At 44.4% G+C, this 20328-nt stretch overlaps 1 protein-coding gene across 7 annotated transcripts in view; it reads right to left on the bottom strand.

The window, feature by feature from the left end:
• The window catches only part of LAMP3 (lysosomal associated membrane protein 3), a 56021-nt gene that overhangs the window by 25343 nt on the left and 10350 nt on the right, over positions 1 to 20328 (bottom strand). For 6 of the 7 annotated variants that reach the window (XM_077989892.1, XM_015131495.3, XM_077989891.1 and 3 more), the window contains 3 exon segments: positions 19067 to 19195; positions 6951 to 7008; positions 2149 to 2319 (listed from right to left, as the gene is read on the bottom strand). In XM_077989892.1, coding sequence (XP_077846018.1) covers positions 2149 to 2319; positions 6951 to 7008; positions 19067 to 19195 — 358 coding nt within the window. 7 annotated transcript variants of the gene reach the window in all.

The raw sequence follows: 20328 nt of genomic DNA on the forward strand, positions 1-20328 counted from the left end.
TACAGGCATATGCCACCATGCCGGGCTAATTTTTTGTATGTTTAGTAGAGATGGGGTTTTGCTATGTTGGCCAGGCTGGTCTCAAAGTCCTGGCCTCAAGTGATCTGCCTGCCTTGACCTCCCAAAGTGCTGGGATTACAGGAGTCAACCAACACACCTGGCCCTAACTCTGTGTTTCTTAAAGGGGCTGCTCAGATAGCTTGGGGCTGCTAAAACAGCATAATAAACAGCCAAAGGAAAGGACAGCAAAAACCCTAAAACTCAATAAACAAAAAACAATGTATGCAGGCTCCAGGATTTTAGGGAGGAGGGGATTTTAGGATTTAGGAGTCTACTGTTTGGGATGACCATTATCTTTTACAAGTCTCAGCTTTGACACTTGCTGGATTCCTCTCCAGTTCTTCAAGCCCCTGTTTAAAAATCGCCCATCAGTCAAGACTTCTTTAGTCCACCCTCTCATCAGCAATGCTGTCAATCACAGCTTCCTCTGGGCTCCCATAACCCTCTGCACATGTATCTTTTAAACACCATATGGTATGGTAACCTGCTCCTCTTTTCCCCCTTCTCTTACTCTCTGCTAGAAAATCCTATTTACAGAATGACATGCCTCTTCGCATTTGAGCATCTTTAGTGAAATTTGAAGTGCAAACACTAGGAAGATGGCATTGAGTTGACAGGGTGACAGTGGGAGAACAAGGGGAACATTTTGGAAGTGGAATTGTTAGGGCTTTGTGACTATTTGTATGAGAGGCTGCTGGAGGGAAAGGAGTTAAGGAGAACTCTGAAGTCTGTTGTTTGGAAAACTATCCAATTAATGATGCTTTTAAGGAAAAAAAATGTAAAGACAAGAGAGCTTTTCTATGCATCCCTGTGAACACTGCTAATAGGAGGCCAGGCACGTCCTGCTGAAAGGTTTTATTTCCCACCTCTGCCACTAAGAGATTTCCCAGACCTGATCACTTCCTGCTTCACAGAGCTTCTGAAGGGGAAGAAGAGCAAGTGTGTACCTTTTTTTTAGGATCACACGATTACAGAAGTTTTTCAAACCTTCATAATGATTGTAAAAGAAAGAAATAGTTTTCTAACACTAGAAGTTTTGAGAGTGGATGACAAATGGGGGCAACCCCTACTGGCAAATTTTCATATGACTGTGGGACTCCGACAAAGCCTACAGAAACCAGGGGACCCAAGGCAAGCAACGCCCAGTCCTTCCTCTGCCAAATGCCTCCCACTGAGTACCTGCGGAGAAGTTTTCTGCTACACGCATCTGCCATTTCATGATGGAACCCAAAGCAAAATCAGATTCATATTGTAGACATTTAAAAGATGGCTAAACTTCTAGCTAAATCTATTTTTGATAACTGGGAAGGTGTGAGCACATTTTTTAGTTATTATGAGAGGGATGTTTTAGAAATTGAAGTACATGACCCTCCTGGGCATATGTAGAAATCCTCGTAACACTGTGTTCCTGGGAGGGAGAAGAGGGCTGTTCTGGAAAGTCACCCTGGTCGGCTCCTGGCCCTGGCCCAGGGATCTGTTTTCCTCCAGGGCAGTCATCAGGCAAGCTCTGCCTGTGATGGTCAGAACTCAAAGCAGAATTTAGAGGGAAACTAAAACCAACTCTGAGGAAACACTGTTGGGTGCAACAGCTTGTAATTGAGATGAGGGGTTCCAACAGCTTGTAATTGAGAAGAGGTGGTTTCCTTCTATCTTGAATTGCTCCATTTTGCTCTTTTCCCTCTGCGGTGGGAAAGAAACTATCCTCAAATCTTGATTTTAGACATTACTGATACTGAGGATCTTTAAAGTGTTCTCCAAACATATCTGAATTTACACCCACCAGGACATAAAGGGAAGTCGTAGGTGGTATTTTCTGTTTTGATTGAGCGCATGAGTGTTTAAATGAATGAGAATGTGTGAGAGTCTAAGAGAATGTAATCTGCTGTAGGACAGCCGTGACTGGGTGGGTGCAGGTGCCTGATTCTGAGGTGGCCAGAGGAGCCTGGCCCTGTGAGCTGTGTGGAATCATACTGTCCCAGGAAGCTCATGACATGCTGGCTCCTTGGACATCTGCAGACAGAAAACCATTTGGATCTACCCTGGGGACTCTAAAGTGTATGTTTGCAACCCAATCCATCTTTAACTTACCATTTCCGAAGTGGTCATCTTCAAAATCAAAGGCTTGAAGTTGGACATTGGTTGTTTTCAGCTGCAGGTGGGCTGACAGCTGGAGGCTCTGTTCACTCACGCACTTGAAGGAATGCCCGACCACTGTCTGGAACATCACCACTGCATGCTTCATTCCTTGGTAAATTGTCTCTGAAAAGGTGACATATAGATTTCTTAAGAGTCCTGATAGGCATCCACCGAGCTCCAGCTGTGGCTGGGCTGCCCATGTGCAGCTAAATGGACTTCCTTCTGAGTGGCTATCTGGGGGTGCGGTTTGGAGACTTTTTCAGCTGCTCTGTTTGGGGTATAAGGGAGACACCTCACATAAACTGGAATGCGCAAACACTGAAATGAGAACTTTTGAGAATGTGTTCTTTGGTTATTTTAAATCACTGGGGACAGAGTGGGTGGGAACTAGTCAGTACTTGGGGGCTACAGAGAGGTGCCTCCAAAATTTTAGAGGTAAGAGAAGATTGCTTTCTGAGACTTAGAAAGTCACAGAACCCTTAATGAATCAGTGAAGGGACACACAGTCAGCAAATGCAGCACTTGCCTATCGCCAGGCTGAATGTATTAGACGAGCAGGGTCAAGAACTCATTAAGGGTCAGGCACAGTGGCTCTTGCCTGTAATCTCAGCACTTTGGGAGGCCGAGGCAGGCGGATCACCTAAGGTCGGGAGTTCAAGACCAGCCTGACCAACATGGAGAAACCCCGTCTCTACTAAGACTACAAAATTAGCCAGGCGTGGTGGCACATGCCTGTAATCCCAGCTACTTGGGAGGCTGACGCAGGAGAATCGCTTGAACCCAGGAGGTGGAGGTTGTGGTGAGCCGAGATTGCGCCATCGCACTCCAGCCTGGGCAACAAGAGTGAAATTTCATCTCAAAAAAAAAAAAAAGAACTCATTAGGAGGAGTTGTTGCATCCATCCACAGAAACAGAGAGAAGGGAGAGGCCCATCTCTTCCCATCTGAGTGCCGTCTGGGTAGAGGAACCTGCTCAAGGACTGGCCCTGTCTTATGACAGGTACGCCCTGCTCAAGGAAGTGGAGGCTTCATCAGCAGATGAAGTTAAACATTTTAATTATTGAGGCCAGGCATGGTGGTACGTGCCTGTGGTCCCAAGCACTTGGGAGGCTGAAGTGGGAGGATCATCTGAGCCCAGGAGTTCAAGGTTGCAATGACCTATGATTACGCCACTGCACTCCAGCCTGGGACACAGAGCAAGACTGTCTCTAAAATAAATAAATAAATAAATAGGCTGGGCATGGTGGTTCACGCCTGTAATTCCAGCATTTTGGGAGGCTGAGCTGGGCAGATCACTTGAGGTCTGGAGTTTGAAACCAGTCTGGCCAACATGGTGAAACACTGTCTCTACTAAAAATACAAAAATTAGCCAGGCGTGGAAGTGGGTGCATGTAATCCCAGCTACTCAGGGAGGCTGAGGCAGGAGAATTGCTTGAACCCGAAAGGTGGAGGTTACAGTAAGGTGAGATCGTGCCACTGCACTCCAGCCTGGGCAATGGAGCGAGACTCTGTCTCAAAAATAAATAGATAATAATAATAAAAGAAAAATAATTAATCATACAATGAACTCCATTTTCTCTAATTCCATGCTTACTAAGCACTCTTCTGACTACACTATAGCTTCTTGAATGGTAGAAATTTCACTGGTCAGAGGACCCAACTGTCTGGTCCGCTTAGTAGTTACAGTAAGGAATAGTCCCAGGATGAATTAACAAGGTGGCATTAATGCCAGTGTCTGTACATGCAAATGCCCTAGACAACATACTGAATTCTCTGTGTACACGACCGTATCATGTGTTATATCCTGGGATAGTCTGCTACTACCATCCCCACTAACATTACAACTGTCACTACTGTAATTACAACTGATTACTATTCTTAATACCCCCATTAACATGAAAATCATCATTACTGTGACTCCTTAAGCTCCTGCTCAGCCATTAGGATCAGGACCTAGAATTGATTTTCCCACACCCTCAGCTCTAAATTAATTTTTGATCAGTCTTTCACTTCCCCTGTCTTTTTTTTTTTTTTTTTTTGAGACGGAGTCTCACTCTATTGCCCAGGCTGGAGTGCAGTGGTGCGATCTTGGATCACTGCGACCTCTGCCTTCTAGGTTCAAGCAATTCTTCTGCCTCAAACTCCTGAATAGCTGGGATTACAGGCGATCGCCATCACGCCCGGCTAATTTTTTTTGTATTTCTAGTAGAGACGGGATTTAGCCATGTTGGCCAGGCTGGTCTTGAACCCTGACCTCAGGTGATCTGCCTGCCTCAGCCTCCCAAAGTGCTAGTATTACAGGCGTGAACCCCTGCACCCAGCCTCCCTTGCCTCTTAAGAGATTGCTACTCTATTGCTGGCTAAAATCTGGTCCATACCTAGTGATAATATTAGCTAACTGATGTTAGCACTCACAATATTTATTCTCTATCCTAAATGAGACAGGTCTAAGTGAATTAACATATATGAAAATGAGTTGTCAACTATGCTATCTTACTTACATTTAACAATCATTGGCAAATCTCCCTGAACATACCAATACAATGTAGCTGATATTTTAAGTAGATATTACTCCACATTTTCAATTCTTGGCAAGTTTCTTCGGCATAAATTCCTTAACTGGTAAAATAATGTTTAAGCTAGTCAAAGGATAGAGCTTTGAAAAGGAGAAAACAGACATGAAAACTCTTAGTACAGTACCTGGCACAGGGGGATACAAGAAAATAAAAGTTATTTAACTTTGCAGGGAAACATTTGAGGCCTCTGAGAGACATCTAGTGTGAGCGGGAGCTTTGCTTCTCTGGAAGTGAACACTGTAGGAGTTCTCTGAATTTACCCCACTAGAGTCATTGTCCATATAGCAACCAAAGTGAACCTTTATAAATGTAAATCTGAGGTATCATTTTCCTCTTTCCCCCAGACCCCCTGGTGGCATCCTTTCACACTTTAGAATACAGTCCAAAGTCCTGACCCTTGCCTTGCCCACTGGCCCTACATGCTCTGGCCTGGCTGTCTGTCCCTTGACCACATTTGCTGCTTGTTCTCTCTCCGGGCACACTGGCACCCTGCAGGTCCTTGAACACACTAGCCAGCTCACCCCTTAGGGCCTGTGCATCTGTTCTTCTGGCCATCTGGAAAGAGCTTCCCTAGGCCCGGATATCCCCAAAGAGGTGAATCTCTCTTCTCAAACTTCACCTCTTCAAAGGGCCTTTCTCCCCTGAGGGCTTCCCTAAGATATAAGGGATAGACTCACCTAAAATAGCTTTCAATTCCTCTCCACTCCTCCTGCTTGTGTTTGTTCATAGAATTTATCACTACTGGGCCGGGTGCAGTGGCTCATGCCTGTAATCCCAGCACTCTGGGAGGCCGAGGTGCATGGATCACCTGAGGTCAGGTGCTCGAAACCAGCCTGGCCAACGTGGAGAAACCCCATCTTTACTAAAAATACAAAAATTAGCCAGGTGTGGTGACAGGTGCCTGTAATCCCAGCTACTGAGGAGCCTGAAGCAGGAGAATCGCTTGAACCTGGGAGGCAGAGATTGCAGTGAGCCAAGACCAAGCCACTGCACTCCAGCCTGGGCAACAGAGCGAGACTGTCTCAAAAAAAAAAAAGAAATGATCACTACTTAACAGAGCACAGGAGTCCCCCTTATCCTTGGGGGATACATCCCAAGACCCCCAGTGTACCAGTGTATGCCTGAAGCCATGGATAGTACTGAACTCTAGATATACTATGTTTTTTCCTGCATATACATATATACCTGTGATGAAGTTTAATGTATAAATTGGTCACAGTAAGATATTAAAAACAATAACTAATGATAACATAGAAAAATTGTCACACCATAACAAAAGTGATGTGCATGCGATCTCTCTCTCTCAGAAACTCTAACTGTACTGTACTCACCTGTTTTTGCACCAACCATGAAAGGTGAAACCGTGAATAAGGTGGGGGGGTTACTGTATTATCATTTAACGTGTTGTTGCACTCTTCCTCTTCTAGAATGTAAACTCCATGAGGGTAAGATCTATTAGTCTGAAATATTATGGATCCGCAATGCCTAATACAGGGCTTAGCACCTAGCAGGCACTAACTACATTTTAGTAGAGTGAATGTATGATTCCCAGAGTATAGAATCAGCTGCACTATCAACAGCAGATCTGTCAAAAAGCCACTAAACTCTTTATTGTTGCCAATCATGATCTCTGACATCATACTAGTCTAGCCTCATTTACGAGCAGATGGGCAAATTACAAGCACACAGAGGCATAGTAAAGTCCCCCAAAATCACATTGCTGGCTGCTTTCTTAGCCTATTCCTTAAAAGCAGCATTGGCTGGGTGCAGTGGCTCACACTTGTAATCCCAGCACTGTGTGGGACCGAGGTGGACGAATCGCCTGAGGTCAGGAGTTGGAGACCAGTCTCGGCAATGTGGTGAAATCCCATCTCTACTAAAAATACAAAAATTACTGGGTGTGGTAGCACACATCTGTAATCCCAGCTACTTAGGAGGCTGAGACAGGATAATGGCTTGAACCCAGGAGGCAGAGGTTGTAGTGAGCCAAGATGGTGCCACTACACTCCAGCCTGAGAAATAGAGCAGACTCTATCTCAAAAAAAAAAAAAACAAAAAACAACAACAACAACAACAACAAAAAAGCAGCATCAAACATGAGCAGATTCAATAGCATGAAAGGTGAGCTAACCAGAAACAGTGTCATGGCTGGTAGAACGGGCATTCTGTAATTACTAACCTGGATCCGAGACAGTCAAACAGGCTCCCACTTCACTGATATAATATGATCCTTCATCCTGTAAAACAGCAGGGTGTTAACCTTTGGTTCATCTCTATTCATATGTTTACAATCTTGGTTTATAACCTTTGTTTAGGATTCCAGCTATTAAATCTAGATATAAGGGCTGGGGAGTTACTTGATACTGGGTCATAATTGTGTATAAAAATTCCAAAAAAGTAAACATACCACAAATAAATAAATAATAACTAACAGTTTTCCCCTGGCCCCAAATTTCCATACTGCATACTAGTTGCTAGGGCCTGATATTCAAATTCCACCAGTATAATCTGAGTCCCTTGGTTGGGCCAAATTTCTCCCTGTTACAATGCAAGTCCATCAGGAAGGTGGAGGAGCAGGAGCGTATAGTAAGCTTTTACTAGCAATTAATATCTAAGGGTAGGAATTCTTATCCTGAGACCACGCATCCTTTCCTTTTATTTTTAAGACCATCCATCTGGTTTAGAAGGCTCATCCTTAAGGATACCATGGGAGGACCTCCCGGGGTCCATAAACCCTCTGGGAAAAACAATGTATACAAAATGGTGTCTACATGTTCCTACATAGGGTGTCAATGGCTTTACACAGCTTAATGGGTCTATGTCTTCAAAATGGCTAAATGGGGCCACTGGGAGGGATTATGGGAAGAAATGCCTTACCCTGAGATCCTGGGTATCCTCTAGAAGAGAACCCCAAGTGGTTGTATTTAAACACAAAGCAGTACCCCCACATTTCATCTAGGAATTATCTTTCCAGAAAAACAAAAACAAACTACAAAACAGCCCTATAAAAACGAAGGGCATGAAACCTTCTAGGGAACTGAATTGGGGTATAGAAGGGTAAGTTGAAAAGGGAGTTTCCATTTTTTAATTGAGGTGATCCACAGTGTTCTCAGTTTTAAACATCCCTTAGAAAACCATCTATAAGTAAGAGGTGCAAAAATGGCAGAGCAACCCAAATCAGAACATGAAATTGAATTACTTTTAGAGGTTTCAAATATAGTCATTAGAGAAACTTAACAATACTAATCTTGACCACATTATAGTTCATTTGTGTATTGTTAGTGAATAAAATGTTGATTCATTATACAATAAAAGGGTTCCATAAATACAAACTGTTTTAGTAAGATCATTGATACTGATACACTGAGCTCTAGATCCTACAATTCATTGAATAGCACCTGCCACACAATAGCTTCCTACCCTGTGTCAGGCACTGTCGCGGGCACTTCCATGCACTTGCCTTATTTAATCCTCACCATAATCATGAGGGAAAATGAGGCTGGGTGACTTGCTCCATGTCACAGTCCTAAGAGGTGGCAGGGGAAGATACGACCTCCAGCTCTGCTTGCCTCCAAGTCTAGTCTTTAGCGTCTCTTTCATACCCACTCCATGCCAGGGACTGTTCTAGGTCATGGGAGAGGACCTGGTTGCCTCCGTCAAGGTGCTCAGTCTCTTGGGTCTTGAAGGCAAGTTGAACAATGCCCTTAGACCATCCATTTGCCTTAGGGAGAAATGTCTCTTTTAAAAAGACACCAACTTGGCCAGCCGCGGTGGCTCAAGCCTGTAATCCCAGCACTTTGGGAGGCCGAGACAGGCGGATCACGAGGTCAGGAGATCGAGACCATCCTGGCGAACACGGTGAAACCCCGTCTCTACTAAAAAATACAAAAACAAAAACTAGCCGGGCGAGGTGGCGGGCGCCTGTAGTCCCAGCTACTCGGGAGGCTGAGGCAGGAGAATGGCGTAAACCTGGGAGGCGGAGCTTGCAGTGAGCTGAGATCAAGCCACTGCACTCCAGTCCAGGCGACAGAGCGAGACTCCATCTCAAAAAAAAAAAAAAAAAAAAAAGAAGACACCAACTATGTGTTGCTTTTATATACCATTTATTCCGGGCATTTTTAAAATTTGGAGCCTCTTTTAATCTAAGAGAGACTTATATTTCAGGGTCCACAGTCAGGGTTACAAGACCCCCGCCCCATCCCTAAGGGCAAAGAGGGCCCACTGAAGGGTTTTAAGCAGGGCAGTGACATGAGCATAGCTTTGATTTTGGAAATGGCTCGGGCTGCACTGTGAGACTGATTTGAGGAGCAGCAGAATAGTAATGAGGTCAGCTCAGACTCCTCAGAGGCCTCTTGGAATCTTCCCTTTGGTGTCTGACCTGTCCACCTAAGGAAAGAATGCGTGGCATTTCTGTGAGAGTTTCACCATTTGCCACATGCATGTTTTCACTGACATTGCCTCACTTGATCCTTACAATGACCCCCTGAGACCAGAATCGATATTATCAGACCATTTTACAGCTGAGAACAAAGAGGCTCTGAAGAGTTAAGCATCTACCGCAGATGCACATAGCTTGTAGGTGAGACAAAGCAAGATCCTGCCCTGCGTTTTCCTCCATGGGATGTGTGGGTATAGGACAAAAATTCATTATGTGAGAATTTACTTTCACATTCCCTGAAAGGCAGCTGAAACCTATAACCATTGATGGGAAGCAGGACTGGCTACATAATGAATTTTTGGGGCTCAGTAAAAAATGAAAGTGTGGGGCCACGTGTTCAAAACTCAAGAATTTCATGGGGCAACAGCAAAGCATGAAAACAAGCCTGAGCCCTTCCAGATGCACAAGCGGAACACCTGGGAACCCGTTCCTGATGGGCAGGGCCACTGCCGCTCCACAAGAATCCACGCTTTCTAGGACTAATCAAAACATGAGGCCTTCCACAAGCAGAGTGCTCACATTCACTGTGAGTTCATCTTAAGGGCACAACAGGACAGAGTCTGGAACCTGTACTCAGATTTCTTTCCATTTTGACTGAATCAAGATTAGTCAAACGTTGACTAGGACTAAGCTGATGTCTAGCTTTTTTTTTTTTTTTTTTTTTTTTTTTGAGTCGAGGTCTCCCTCTGTTGCCCAGGCTGGTGTGCAGTGGCAAGATCTTGGCTCACTGCAGCCTCAACCTGCCAGGCTCAAGTGAGCCTCCTGCCTGAGCATCCCAAGCAGCTGGAACTAGAAGCACGTGCCACCACAGCCAGCATTTTTTTTTTTAATTTTATAGAGATGGGATCTCACTATGATGCCCAGGCTAGTCTTCAACTCCAGGCCTCAAGAGATCCTCCCTACTTGGCCTCTCAAAGTGTTAGGATTACAAGGAATGAGGCTTGAGGTATGAGCTACTATGCCTAGCCATGATGTCTATCTTTAGGGTAAAGGAAAAGTATCTGTTAGGTGGATTCATGTCAACAAAAGGGCAAGGGGATATTTAGTTTTCTTAAGATTCCAAGTTTGACTTGACATGATCATACTTCAATCATCCTGCACATCTCTTCTGACTCACCCTTTCCATATGGTATTTAAGCCCCGGGCCTCAGGGTTAATGGCATGGGGATATACCATCTTGTCTCACCACCATTCAAGACAGACATGGCTTCTGTTCATACATCCCTATTCAGTATTTCTTTTCAAGAAAAAAAAAGATTCCAAGTTTTACATAATTTATGCTCTGGAATGAGGCTTAGTTAGACAACTGCGCCACTTTATTTTGTAGAGTTATAGTGTTACTGGATATTCTTAAAGGAAACAAAATCATCTTTGGTAAACTTTTTTCCAGAAATATTTTAGGCTCTGTGGTCCTTTGTTAATCCGTCAAGAATCTTAACATCCTCCTTAGCAAAACTGAGGGTCCACCAACATGTCTACCTTTGTACAGACATACGGGGGTCTGGCACCAACCAGCCAATTCATCCTGCCCAGGACGCCAGCATGCCAATAACCGCGGGGCCCTAAGGTTCCCCCGTCCACTTCAGCAAAACACACCATGGAAGCTTCACAGTCCCTAGCTGTTCAGGATGTGGATTTTGTCTTCAGCATCGATCACGTCTTTTTTGCTCAGCACTGTTGTGACTAAATCAAGAAAGTTTTGTTCTGGACATAGCAAAAGGAACCTGTGATCTACTTTTTGGCACTTTGACCCAGAGTTCTCTGCAAAATTTAGATTTTCTCCTTCATTGATTCATTTGTTTATCAAATGTTTGCTAAAGATACACTATAGATGAAGTCCGGGAGGGTACTAGGGAAGAGAAGTGAAGGAGCCATAGACTTTGCCTTGGGGATGGTGAAATGTGTGACCAGTGCATTGATGAAGTTTGGGGAACAATGACTAGAGATTCAGGGAACTAAGAAGAGGAAGTCTCTCATTTTACCTGAAACGGAAGTGGGGAAAGGGGAATTTCACAGGATGATGATATTTGAGTTATTTTAAGGATGGATGCTAAAGGACCTGAGGGGTGGGAAGGTCCTTCCAGGCAGAGGGAAAAGTACCAGGGGAAACAGGGTGTGGAAAGTACAGGTTACCTGGGGGGTTCTAAGCGGTGCACTGTGAGAGTGTTAACATTTGAACATTGGTCACCGTCCTCAGAAGCCCAGCTCGTAGGCCAAGAGGGTTCCAAATGCCCCTCAAAGGCTCTGGAGAACAGTTTGAGCAACATAATTAAAACCCATCTCTACAAAAAATAAAAATAAAAAAAAATTAGCTGGTGGCATGTACCTGTAGTCCCAGCTACTCAGGAGACTGAGGCATGGAAGGATCACTTGAGTCCAGGAGGCCGAGGCTGCAGTGAGCTATGATCGTGCTACCACACTTCAGCCTGGGTGACAGAGGGAGCCCTTTCTTAAAAAAAAAAAAAAAAAAAAAAAAGCTGGAAACTGGAAACACCAGAACACCAGGTGGGTCTGCAGCATTGATTCCAAGACCTCAGTTGGCCAGTGCACTGCCTGACCCTGGCACCTCTCCTCTCTTGATGGTTAACTTCACTATGTCGAGAGCCAGGGCTGGAGACCTAGAGCTGCCCGGCCAAAGGGGTGGAGGAGAAAGGGATAGTCCTACGCACAGAACAAAGTTACTGAAGGATGTTTTAAAAGCAACTATCCCACCAGGAAGGATGTTGTAGGGAGGTGGGGGGAGAGACGTACGTGATCTTGAACTTGAAGAGTCTGAACAAGTTTCAGACTGTCACTCTAACCAAATGAGACACTAACAGGGAAAGTTTTTCAGTTTTTCAAAAAATGAAACTGAGGGGAAAAAAAGAAAGGAAATCCACCTCTCCTGACAGCACTAGGGGCCAAATACCGCGCTGAGCACTTTTACATTCTTTAGCTCAGCACACTCTCACGGCAGCCCCGCAAAATAAGCACTGGTTGGCTCCATCTTATAGAAGAGGAGCTGAGGCTCAGAGATCATGAGCAGCCTGTCCATGATCACGAAGTGAATGATATGGATAATTTGCCTTGAGTGAACGACGAGGTTAAGTGACTGATTTTTCTTTATGTTATAGTCATTGGTAGTATTTCAATTTTAAAAACTACAAATTGGGCTGGGCACAGTGGCTCACACCTGTAATCCCAGCACTTTGGGAGGCCGAGGCAGGTGGATCACCTGAGGTCAGGACTTCAAGATCAGCCTGGCCAACATGGCGAAACCCCGTCTCTACTAAAATATACAAAAATTAGCCAGGTGTGGTGGTGCGCACCTGTAATCCCAGCTACTCTAGAGGCTGAGGCAGGAGAATCACTTGAACCTAGGAGGTAGAGTTTGCAGTGAGCCAAAATCATGCCATTGCACTCCAGCCTGGGTGACAAGAGCAAAACCTCATCTCGAAAGCAAACAAACAAAATCCTACAAATTGAAAGCTGGAACTATAGCCTATATTTCTGTTATTTTTCTTTCATAGCCAAGCTCATTGTTAGGGACAAAGTAAGTGCTTAGTAAATTCTTACTAATAAACGAGTTGATAAATCAGGCCTAATCAACATCCATTTATCATTCTACAACCTAGCTCCCATAACATCTATTATATTATAATGAATAAACTCACATTTTCTAAGGTTCTCTTTTTCTCTAGAGCCATGGTTTTCAACCACAGATGATTTTTGCCTCCCAGGAGACATTTGACAATGTCTGGAGACATTTCGAGTTGTCAGACTGGGGTGGGCAGTTGCTCCTGGCGTCTTGTAGACAGAGGCCAGAAATGCTGCTAACCATTTTTCAAGGCACAAGGTAGTCCCACACAAAGACTTACCTGGTCTCAAATGTTAATACTGTTGCTGTTGAGAAGTGCTCGTTTAGAAAGCAGCAACATTTCAAAAGTGATCGACTGAATAGTTGAGTCTATTTCTCTTTTGAAAAAATCTAGAAAGCTTTCTTACCTAAATACACTTCATACAACACACCCATTAGGGCAGAAGTCACAGCATCAGAATCTACAGGCCAAATCTGGCCTTACGTTATAGGTTTTTTGGCCAGCATGGTGTTTTTTTTTTTTTTTTTTTGAGACGGAGTTTCACTCTTGTTGCCCAGGCTGGAGTGCAGTGCCACAATCTCGGCCCACTGCAACCTCCGCCTCCTGGGTTCAAGCGATTCTCCTGCCTCAGCCTCCCAAGTAGCTGGGATTATAGGTGCCTGCCACCACGCCCAGCTAATTTTTGTATTTTTAGTAGAGACAGGGTCTTGCCATGTTGGCCAGGTTGGTCTTGAACTCCTGGCCCCGGGTGATCCACCCACCTTGGCCTCCAAAGTGCTGGGATTACAGGCGTGAGCCACCACACCCGGCCCTCAAAATTTTAAAAATATATTGCCAACATTAAAAAAATCATGTGCTTTTCTAGAAAGATCTAGATTTCTGCCTTATCTTGAACAATCAGAAGATCTGGCATTACCACCCTCACCTTACCACCTGATTGACGGGACATGTAAAATATTGAGCAACTGCGCCTGTAATTCCAGCACTTTTGGAGGCCAAGGCGGGTGGATCATGAGGTCAGGAGATCGAGACCATCCTGGCTAACATAGTGAAACCCCATCTCTACTAAAAATACAAAAAATTAGCTGGGCGTGGTGGCACACGCCTATAGTCCCAGCTACTTGGGAGGCTGAGGCAGGAGAATTGCTTGAACCCAAGATGCGGAGGTTGCAGTTAGTCAAGATTGTGTCACCGCACTCCAGCCTGGGCAACAAAGCAAGACTCCATCTAAAAAAAAAAAGAAAAAAAATATTGAACAACTAGTATAGAAGGTAAGCCACTCAGAATGGACATTGGAGCATCCCAAATAAATGCCATAAAGGATAGTGATAATCCTCAGGGCTAGACACCAGCCCTGCCATTTGCACCATCTGCAGAACTAACTCCTAGGGAGATGAACACTCTCCTGCCCCTCCCTTTTGTCTCCTAATTTCTGAGTCCTTGTCAGTTGCCTCATTACTTTGTGCTTACTTCAACATTTTTTCTTATTAGATTGAATGGAAATTGAAAGCTTTCTTGTCTTTAATTTTTGATGAAGACCTATTTTGATCTTTATCAAAACTGGTAAAATAAAAATTTAGGACTGCTTGTTTCAATGAAAACAATTTTTTTTTTTTAAACTAGCTTGCTTCGCTCATTAAGTTATATGCCTAGCACCTGTAATTCTCGAATTCAGGGTCCCTGTTTTGGCTTAAACAAGTTCCTATTGATTGATGTTTTTTAGAAAGAGTCTCACTCTATCACCCGGGCTGGAGTGCAATGGCACAATCACAGCTCACTGCAGCCTTGACCTCCTAGGTTCAAGCAATCATCCCACCTCAGCCTGCGTATGGTAGCTAGGACCACAGGTACACGTCACCATGACTAGCTAATTTTTAAATTTTTTGTAGAGATAGTGTCTTGCTACGTTGCCCAGGCTGATCTCAAACCCCTGGGCTCATGCAATCATTCCACCTCGGCTTCTGACAGTCCTGGGATTACAGGTGTGCCAGCCAAATTCTTTTTTAAAATGCAGAAATTCAAAGGTGCCAAGAACATACATTGAGGAAAGGACAGTCTCTTTAATAAATGGTGCTGGGAAAACCGGGTATCTATAGGCAGAACAATGCAGCTAGACTTCTGTCTCTTGCCGTGTACAGCAATCACATCCAAATGGATTAAGGACTTAAATCTGAGGTATCAAACTTTGAAACTACTAAAAGAAAACACTGGGGAAACTCTTCAGGGCAAAGACTCCTTGAGTAATACCCCAAACCACAGGCAACCAAAGCAAAAATGGACAAATGGGATTACACCAAGTTAAAATGCGTCTGCACAGCAAAGGAAACAATCAACAAAGTGAAGAGACAACCCACAGAATGAGAGAAAATGTTTGCAAACTATCCATCCGACAAGGGATTAATAAGCAGAACATATAAGAAGCTCAAACAACTTAACAGTAAAACATCTAATAATTTGATTTAAAAAATCTAATAATTTGATTTTTAAAATTCAGTGCAAAAGATCTGAGTAGACATTTCTCAAAAGAAGACATAAAATGGCAAACAGGTCTATGAAAAGGTGCTCAGTATCACTGATCATAAGATAAATGCAAATCAAAACTACAATGAGATATCGTCTCACCCCAGTTAAAATGGCTCTTATTCAAAAGACAGGCAATAACAAATGCTGGTGAGGATGTGGAGAAAAGGGAACCCTCGTACACTGCTGGCGAGAATGTAAATTAGTAGAACCAAGATGGAGAACAGTTTGGATCCTCAAAAACCTTAAAAGAGAGCCACTATATGATCTTGCAATCCCACTGCAAAATATATACCCCAAAGAAAGAAAATCAGTATATCGAAGAGATCTGCTCTCCCACATCCGTTCTAGCACTGTTCACAACAGCTAAGGTTTGCAAGCAACCAAAGTGGCCATCAACAAATGAGTGGATAAGAAAACACAGTACATATACACAATTCAGCTGTGAAAAAGAATGAGATCCAGTCATCTGCAACAACGTGGATGGAACTGGAGGTAATTATATTAAGTGAAATAAGCCAGGCACAGAAAGACAAACTTTCTACCTTCTCACTTATTTGTGGAAGCTAAAACTCGAAACAATTGAACTCATGGAGATTGAGAGTAGAATGATGGTTACCAGAGGCTGGGAAGGGTAATGGGTGGGGTGAGGGAAAAGGGAATGGTTAATGGGTAAAAAAAAATATAGACAGAATGGGCCAGGCGCGGTGGCTCACACCTGTAATCCCAGCACTTTGGGAGGCTAAAGTGGGCGGATCACAAGGTCAAGAGATCGAGACCGTCCTGGCCACCATGGTGAGACCCTGTCTCTACTAAAAATACAAAAATTAGCCAGACATGGTGGTGCACGGCTATAGTCCCAACTACTTGGGAGGCTGAGGCAGGGGAATTGCTTGAACCTGAGAGGCGGAGGTTGCAGTGAGCCAAGATCGCACCACTGCACTCCAGCCTGGGCGACAGAGCGAGACTCTGTCTCAAAAAAATAAAAAATAATATGTATGTGTGTGTATATATGTATATATATATAGAGAGAGAGAGAGAGAGAGACAGAATGAATAAGATCTGATACTTGATAGCACAACAGAGTAACTGAAGTCAAAAATAATTTGTTGTACATTTTTAAATAACTGAAAGTATATTTAGATTTTTTGTAACACAAAGGATAAATGCTTCAGGTGATGAACAATCCATTTACCCTCATGTGATTATTACACACTGTATGCCTATATCAAAATATCTCATGTAGCCCATAAATATATACACCTATTATGTACCCACAAACATTTAAAAATAAAATAAAAAGTCAAAATAAATTTAATAAAAAATAAATGCATAAGTTTCTGGGATAACTAAGGCCGGTGGGAATTTTCACGTTCCGTGAGCCTCTCTGCTCTCCTCCTGGCGGAGGCCAGCTACTTTGGGAATTTGTGCTGGGGAATGGAACGAATAAGGGGCATGTGGCTGGTGAAATTCAAGCAAAGCAGCTATTGCAACACTCAGGGCCATGGGCTGAGAGTGGCCCATTTTGCCCCTTCCTGAAGGTGGGTGAATGGAGGGAGAGGAGGACGACCTGCTGGTGCTTCTGGCTCTTTCTGGACACCCATTTTCTGCCCCTACCCTTGGAAGAACAGATAATTTGGGACCTCAAAGGATTTTCAGAAAGGCAGGGACTCAACACTTGGGTGGAATTTGGTCAGAGACCAGCCTGAAGGAATAGGAAAGGCAGGGTTGGAGCATCAGGAGAAGAAGAAAGCAACAAAAAGAGAGGTTGAAAGTGTCAAAGAAATCACTGTCTGCAGGTCTGCCTAAGGCCTGATAGCAGCTGCCCTTGTGTGCCACAAATGCTGGAGTTTGCCAATGTCTTCCATTAGTCAGTTAGTCACATGGGCAGTGGGGAGTGGTCTGGGTGGAACTGAGCCCTGAACCAAAGCGTAAAATGTTTATGTCTTTATCTTCTGCTATTTTGCTGAAGTAACTTTTTTTTTTTGGAGAGCAGTGATGCAATCATTGAATCATTACTCACTGCAGCCTCGACCTCCTGGGCTCAAGCAATCCTCCCACTTCAGCCTCCTGACTAGCTAGGGCTACAAGCATGCGCTACCAAGACCAGCTAATTTTATTTTGTTTTCTTTGGCAGGGACAGGGTCTTGCCATATATTTCCCAGGCTGGTCTCAAATTCCTGGCCTCGAGTGATTCTTGAGCCACTGTATCCAGCCCAGGGACTTTTAAAGAAATTCTTGTCATCTCTATAGTTTAACTTCAATTTTCCAGGGATAGAGCAGTTATTCTACCCTGAATGTCTTCCCCATTTGCTGTGAGGAGTTAGGTATGAAGGACTGTCTTTCCCACTTGGTCGCAAAAGGAAACCACTGACTTCTCAAGTGCAACTCTACCTTAGTACGCTCCAGGAGAATAAAGCCTTTGAGACCAAGTTAATAATGACAACAATCATAACCACCCTTCACTGAACACTGTTATCTACTGTGCTAGACGGTTTACATACCCCATTCCTAATATTCCCAAGGGTCTTACTAGGTACATGTGATTATTTCCGTTTTACAGGTTGGGAAACAAGCCCCAACTCCCCTGAGATCATGCAGCTAATCCCAGCTGCAAGGGGCCTCTCAGTGCCTCCTGCCAGCTCTTACTGGGGCAATTTGAAGGACACTCTGGGGCAAGAGGGGGCAAGTCTCTCCCTGGGGAGTGGGCTGACCAGCCCCTTCTGGTCTGCGAGACATTTGCCCGTTTCAGTCACTGCAATTGCAGCTGCCGGCTCTTGAGCATCTGCCACTTCCCATGCATGGGGCATGCTTTTTTTTTTTTTTTTTAATTGAGACAGAGTTTTGCTCCTGTTGCCCAGGCTGGAGTGCAATGGCGCAATCTCGGCTCACTGCAACCTCCACCTCCCAGGTTCAAGTGATTCTCCTGCCTCAGCCTCCTAAGCAGCTGGAATTACAGGCACACACCACCACGGCTGGCTAATTTTTGTATTTTAGTAGAGATGGGGTTTCACCGCGTTGGCCAGGCTGGTCTCGAACTCCCGACCTCAGGTGATCTGCCTGCCTTGGCCTCCCAAAGTTCTGGGATTACAGGTGTGAGCCACCGCGTCTGGCTGGGGCATGCTCTTTACAGAGGCCATCTCTAAGTCCTTTCTTCCATTTTTCAAATGATAAAGCCCAGACAGGTTAAGTTGCCTGTCCAAAGTCACCAGGAGAGCAAGGGACAGAGCCAAATCCACAGTGAGACTCTCTGACCTCGATCTGTGACTGCTCTGTCCACATTACTTCCGTCTGCCCCTTCCAGGGTATGGTTTGGGAAACCCAGTGCCTGCTCGGGCCCTGAATTTTGCCTGCTGTGGTTGGAAAGAACCTGTTCTGACATTTGATTTTGGTTTTAAAATAATCCTGTTCCTCTGAATAATCCTGTTCCTCTGGTGTCCACTGGGAATTTCTATAGGTTTCCTCATCTGTACAACTTCCTCCTTTGGCTGGTTTGCAAAGGGCAGGGGTGGTTAGATTCCCCAGAGGTCAAGTCTCCCCAAGAGGCCCTGAAGCCCTTTTTGGGCTGCACAGAAGGAGGCTGAAGGGGGAAGAAGACAAACATAAGATGTTGACACTTCCTCCTCTCCATCCCCAAACCCCTCATTCTTATCAGCAAAGATCTCAAACTGAAGTGTGAGGTTGCACCACCGGGCCCCAGGATGAGGGAGAGGGAAAGCTGTACCAGATGCGGTTTGTGCAAAGGAGCTCAGGCCTCACCTTGGTAAATGTGAGATTCACAAATCCTCCCTGAAAATTCAACAGAAGGTTGGAGTTTCGGGTGCCACAGTTCCCAGAGGCTTGGGTTGCGTTGGGGTCGAGGTTGAAGTATCTCCGAGGTGAAAAAACCTAAACCAAGTAAGACAGATCAGCTAAATGAGAGGTGGAAGAAAACTCTAGCTAAGGAACCAGAGGCATAGGCTAGTTTGTGAGCCTGAAACTTAAGGCTGAGGATTCACTGGAGAACTGCAAAGTCCCCAGACGGCATCTCTCGTTTCCAAACTGTTATGTTCAAAAGCTTTCTTAAAGAGGAGTTCTCTCACAGAGGAGTTCCTTTGTAAATAATTGATGGCAGGTATATTCCTGATAAGCTGCGTGGAATTTATGTTAAGTTAAACATGTTAAATGATACTAGAGGGAAGGGTTTGCTCTGTAAGGTACCTCTGTCACAAATGGCAACCTGGATGTAGAAGTTTTATTTGAAATCATTGAAGTTTGCAGAAAAAGAAAATATTGATGGCTGGGCACAGTGGCTCATGCCTGTAATCCCAGCACTTTGGGAGGCCGAGGCGGGTGGATCACAAGGTCAGGAGCTCGAGACCAGCCTGGCCAACATAGTGAAACCCCGTCTCTACTAAAAATACAAAAATTAGCCAGGTGCGATGGCAGGCACCTGTCATCCCAGCTACTCAGGAGGCTGAGGCAGGAACATCCCTTGAACCAGGGAGGCAGAGATTGCAGTGAGCCAAGATTATGCCACTGCACTCCAGCCTGAGCAACAGAGCGATACTCTGTCTAAAAAAAAAAAAAACAAAAACAAACAAACAACAACAAAAAAAAACCAAAGAAAGAGAAAATATTGTTTTAGTGATTCCTTTAGTACATCAAGTAATCACAACCCCTCTCCCTCAGTTTTCTCGTTAATATGGATTTCCATATTAATGTCACAACTGTCTAGAACCATAGAGACCATCTGTCTTAATCTCTCATTTCACAGGAAAGGATATAAGGCTTGTAAGTCTTCTGGAGTGGCAGGGAGGGGCTGAGATCAGCACTGAACATTCCACGACACTCTGCCCATGTTTGCTAAAAGTGAGGGGTGTGAATATTTAAATTTTTGTTTGCCTTCCTCTCTCCAAACAGTTGCTATTAGTTTCTATTTTCATGTGTATCCTCAAACATAATCACCTTTTAAGGGAGCACCTTGGAGAGAGATGAGCTCACAGCTATTGGTTTCATTTAAAGTAAAGATACGGGATGTA

Source organism: Macaca mulatta, chromosome 2 (assembly GCF_049350105.2).
Source record: "Macaca mulatta isolate MMU2019108-1 chromosome 2, T2T-MMU8v2.0, whole genome shotgun sequence".
NCBI classification, from domain to species: domain Eukaryota; kingdom Metazoa; phylum Chordata; class Mammalia; order Primates; family Cercopithecidae; genus Macaca; species Macaca mulatta.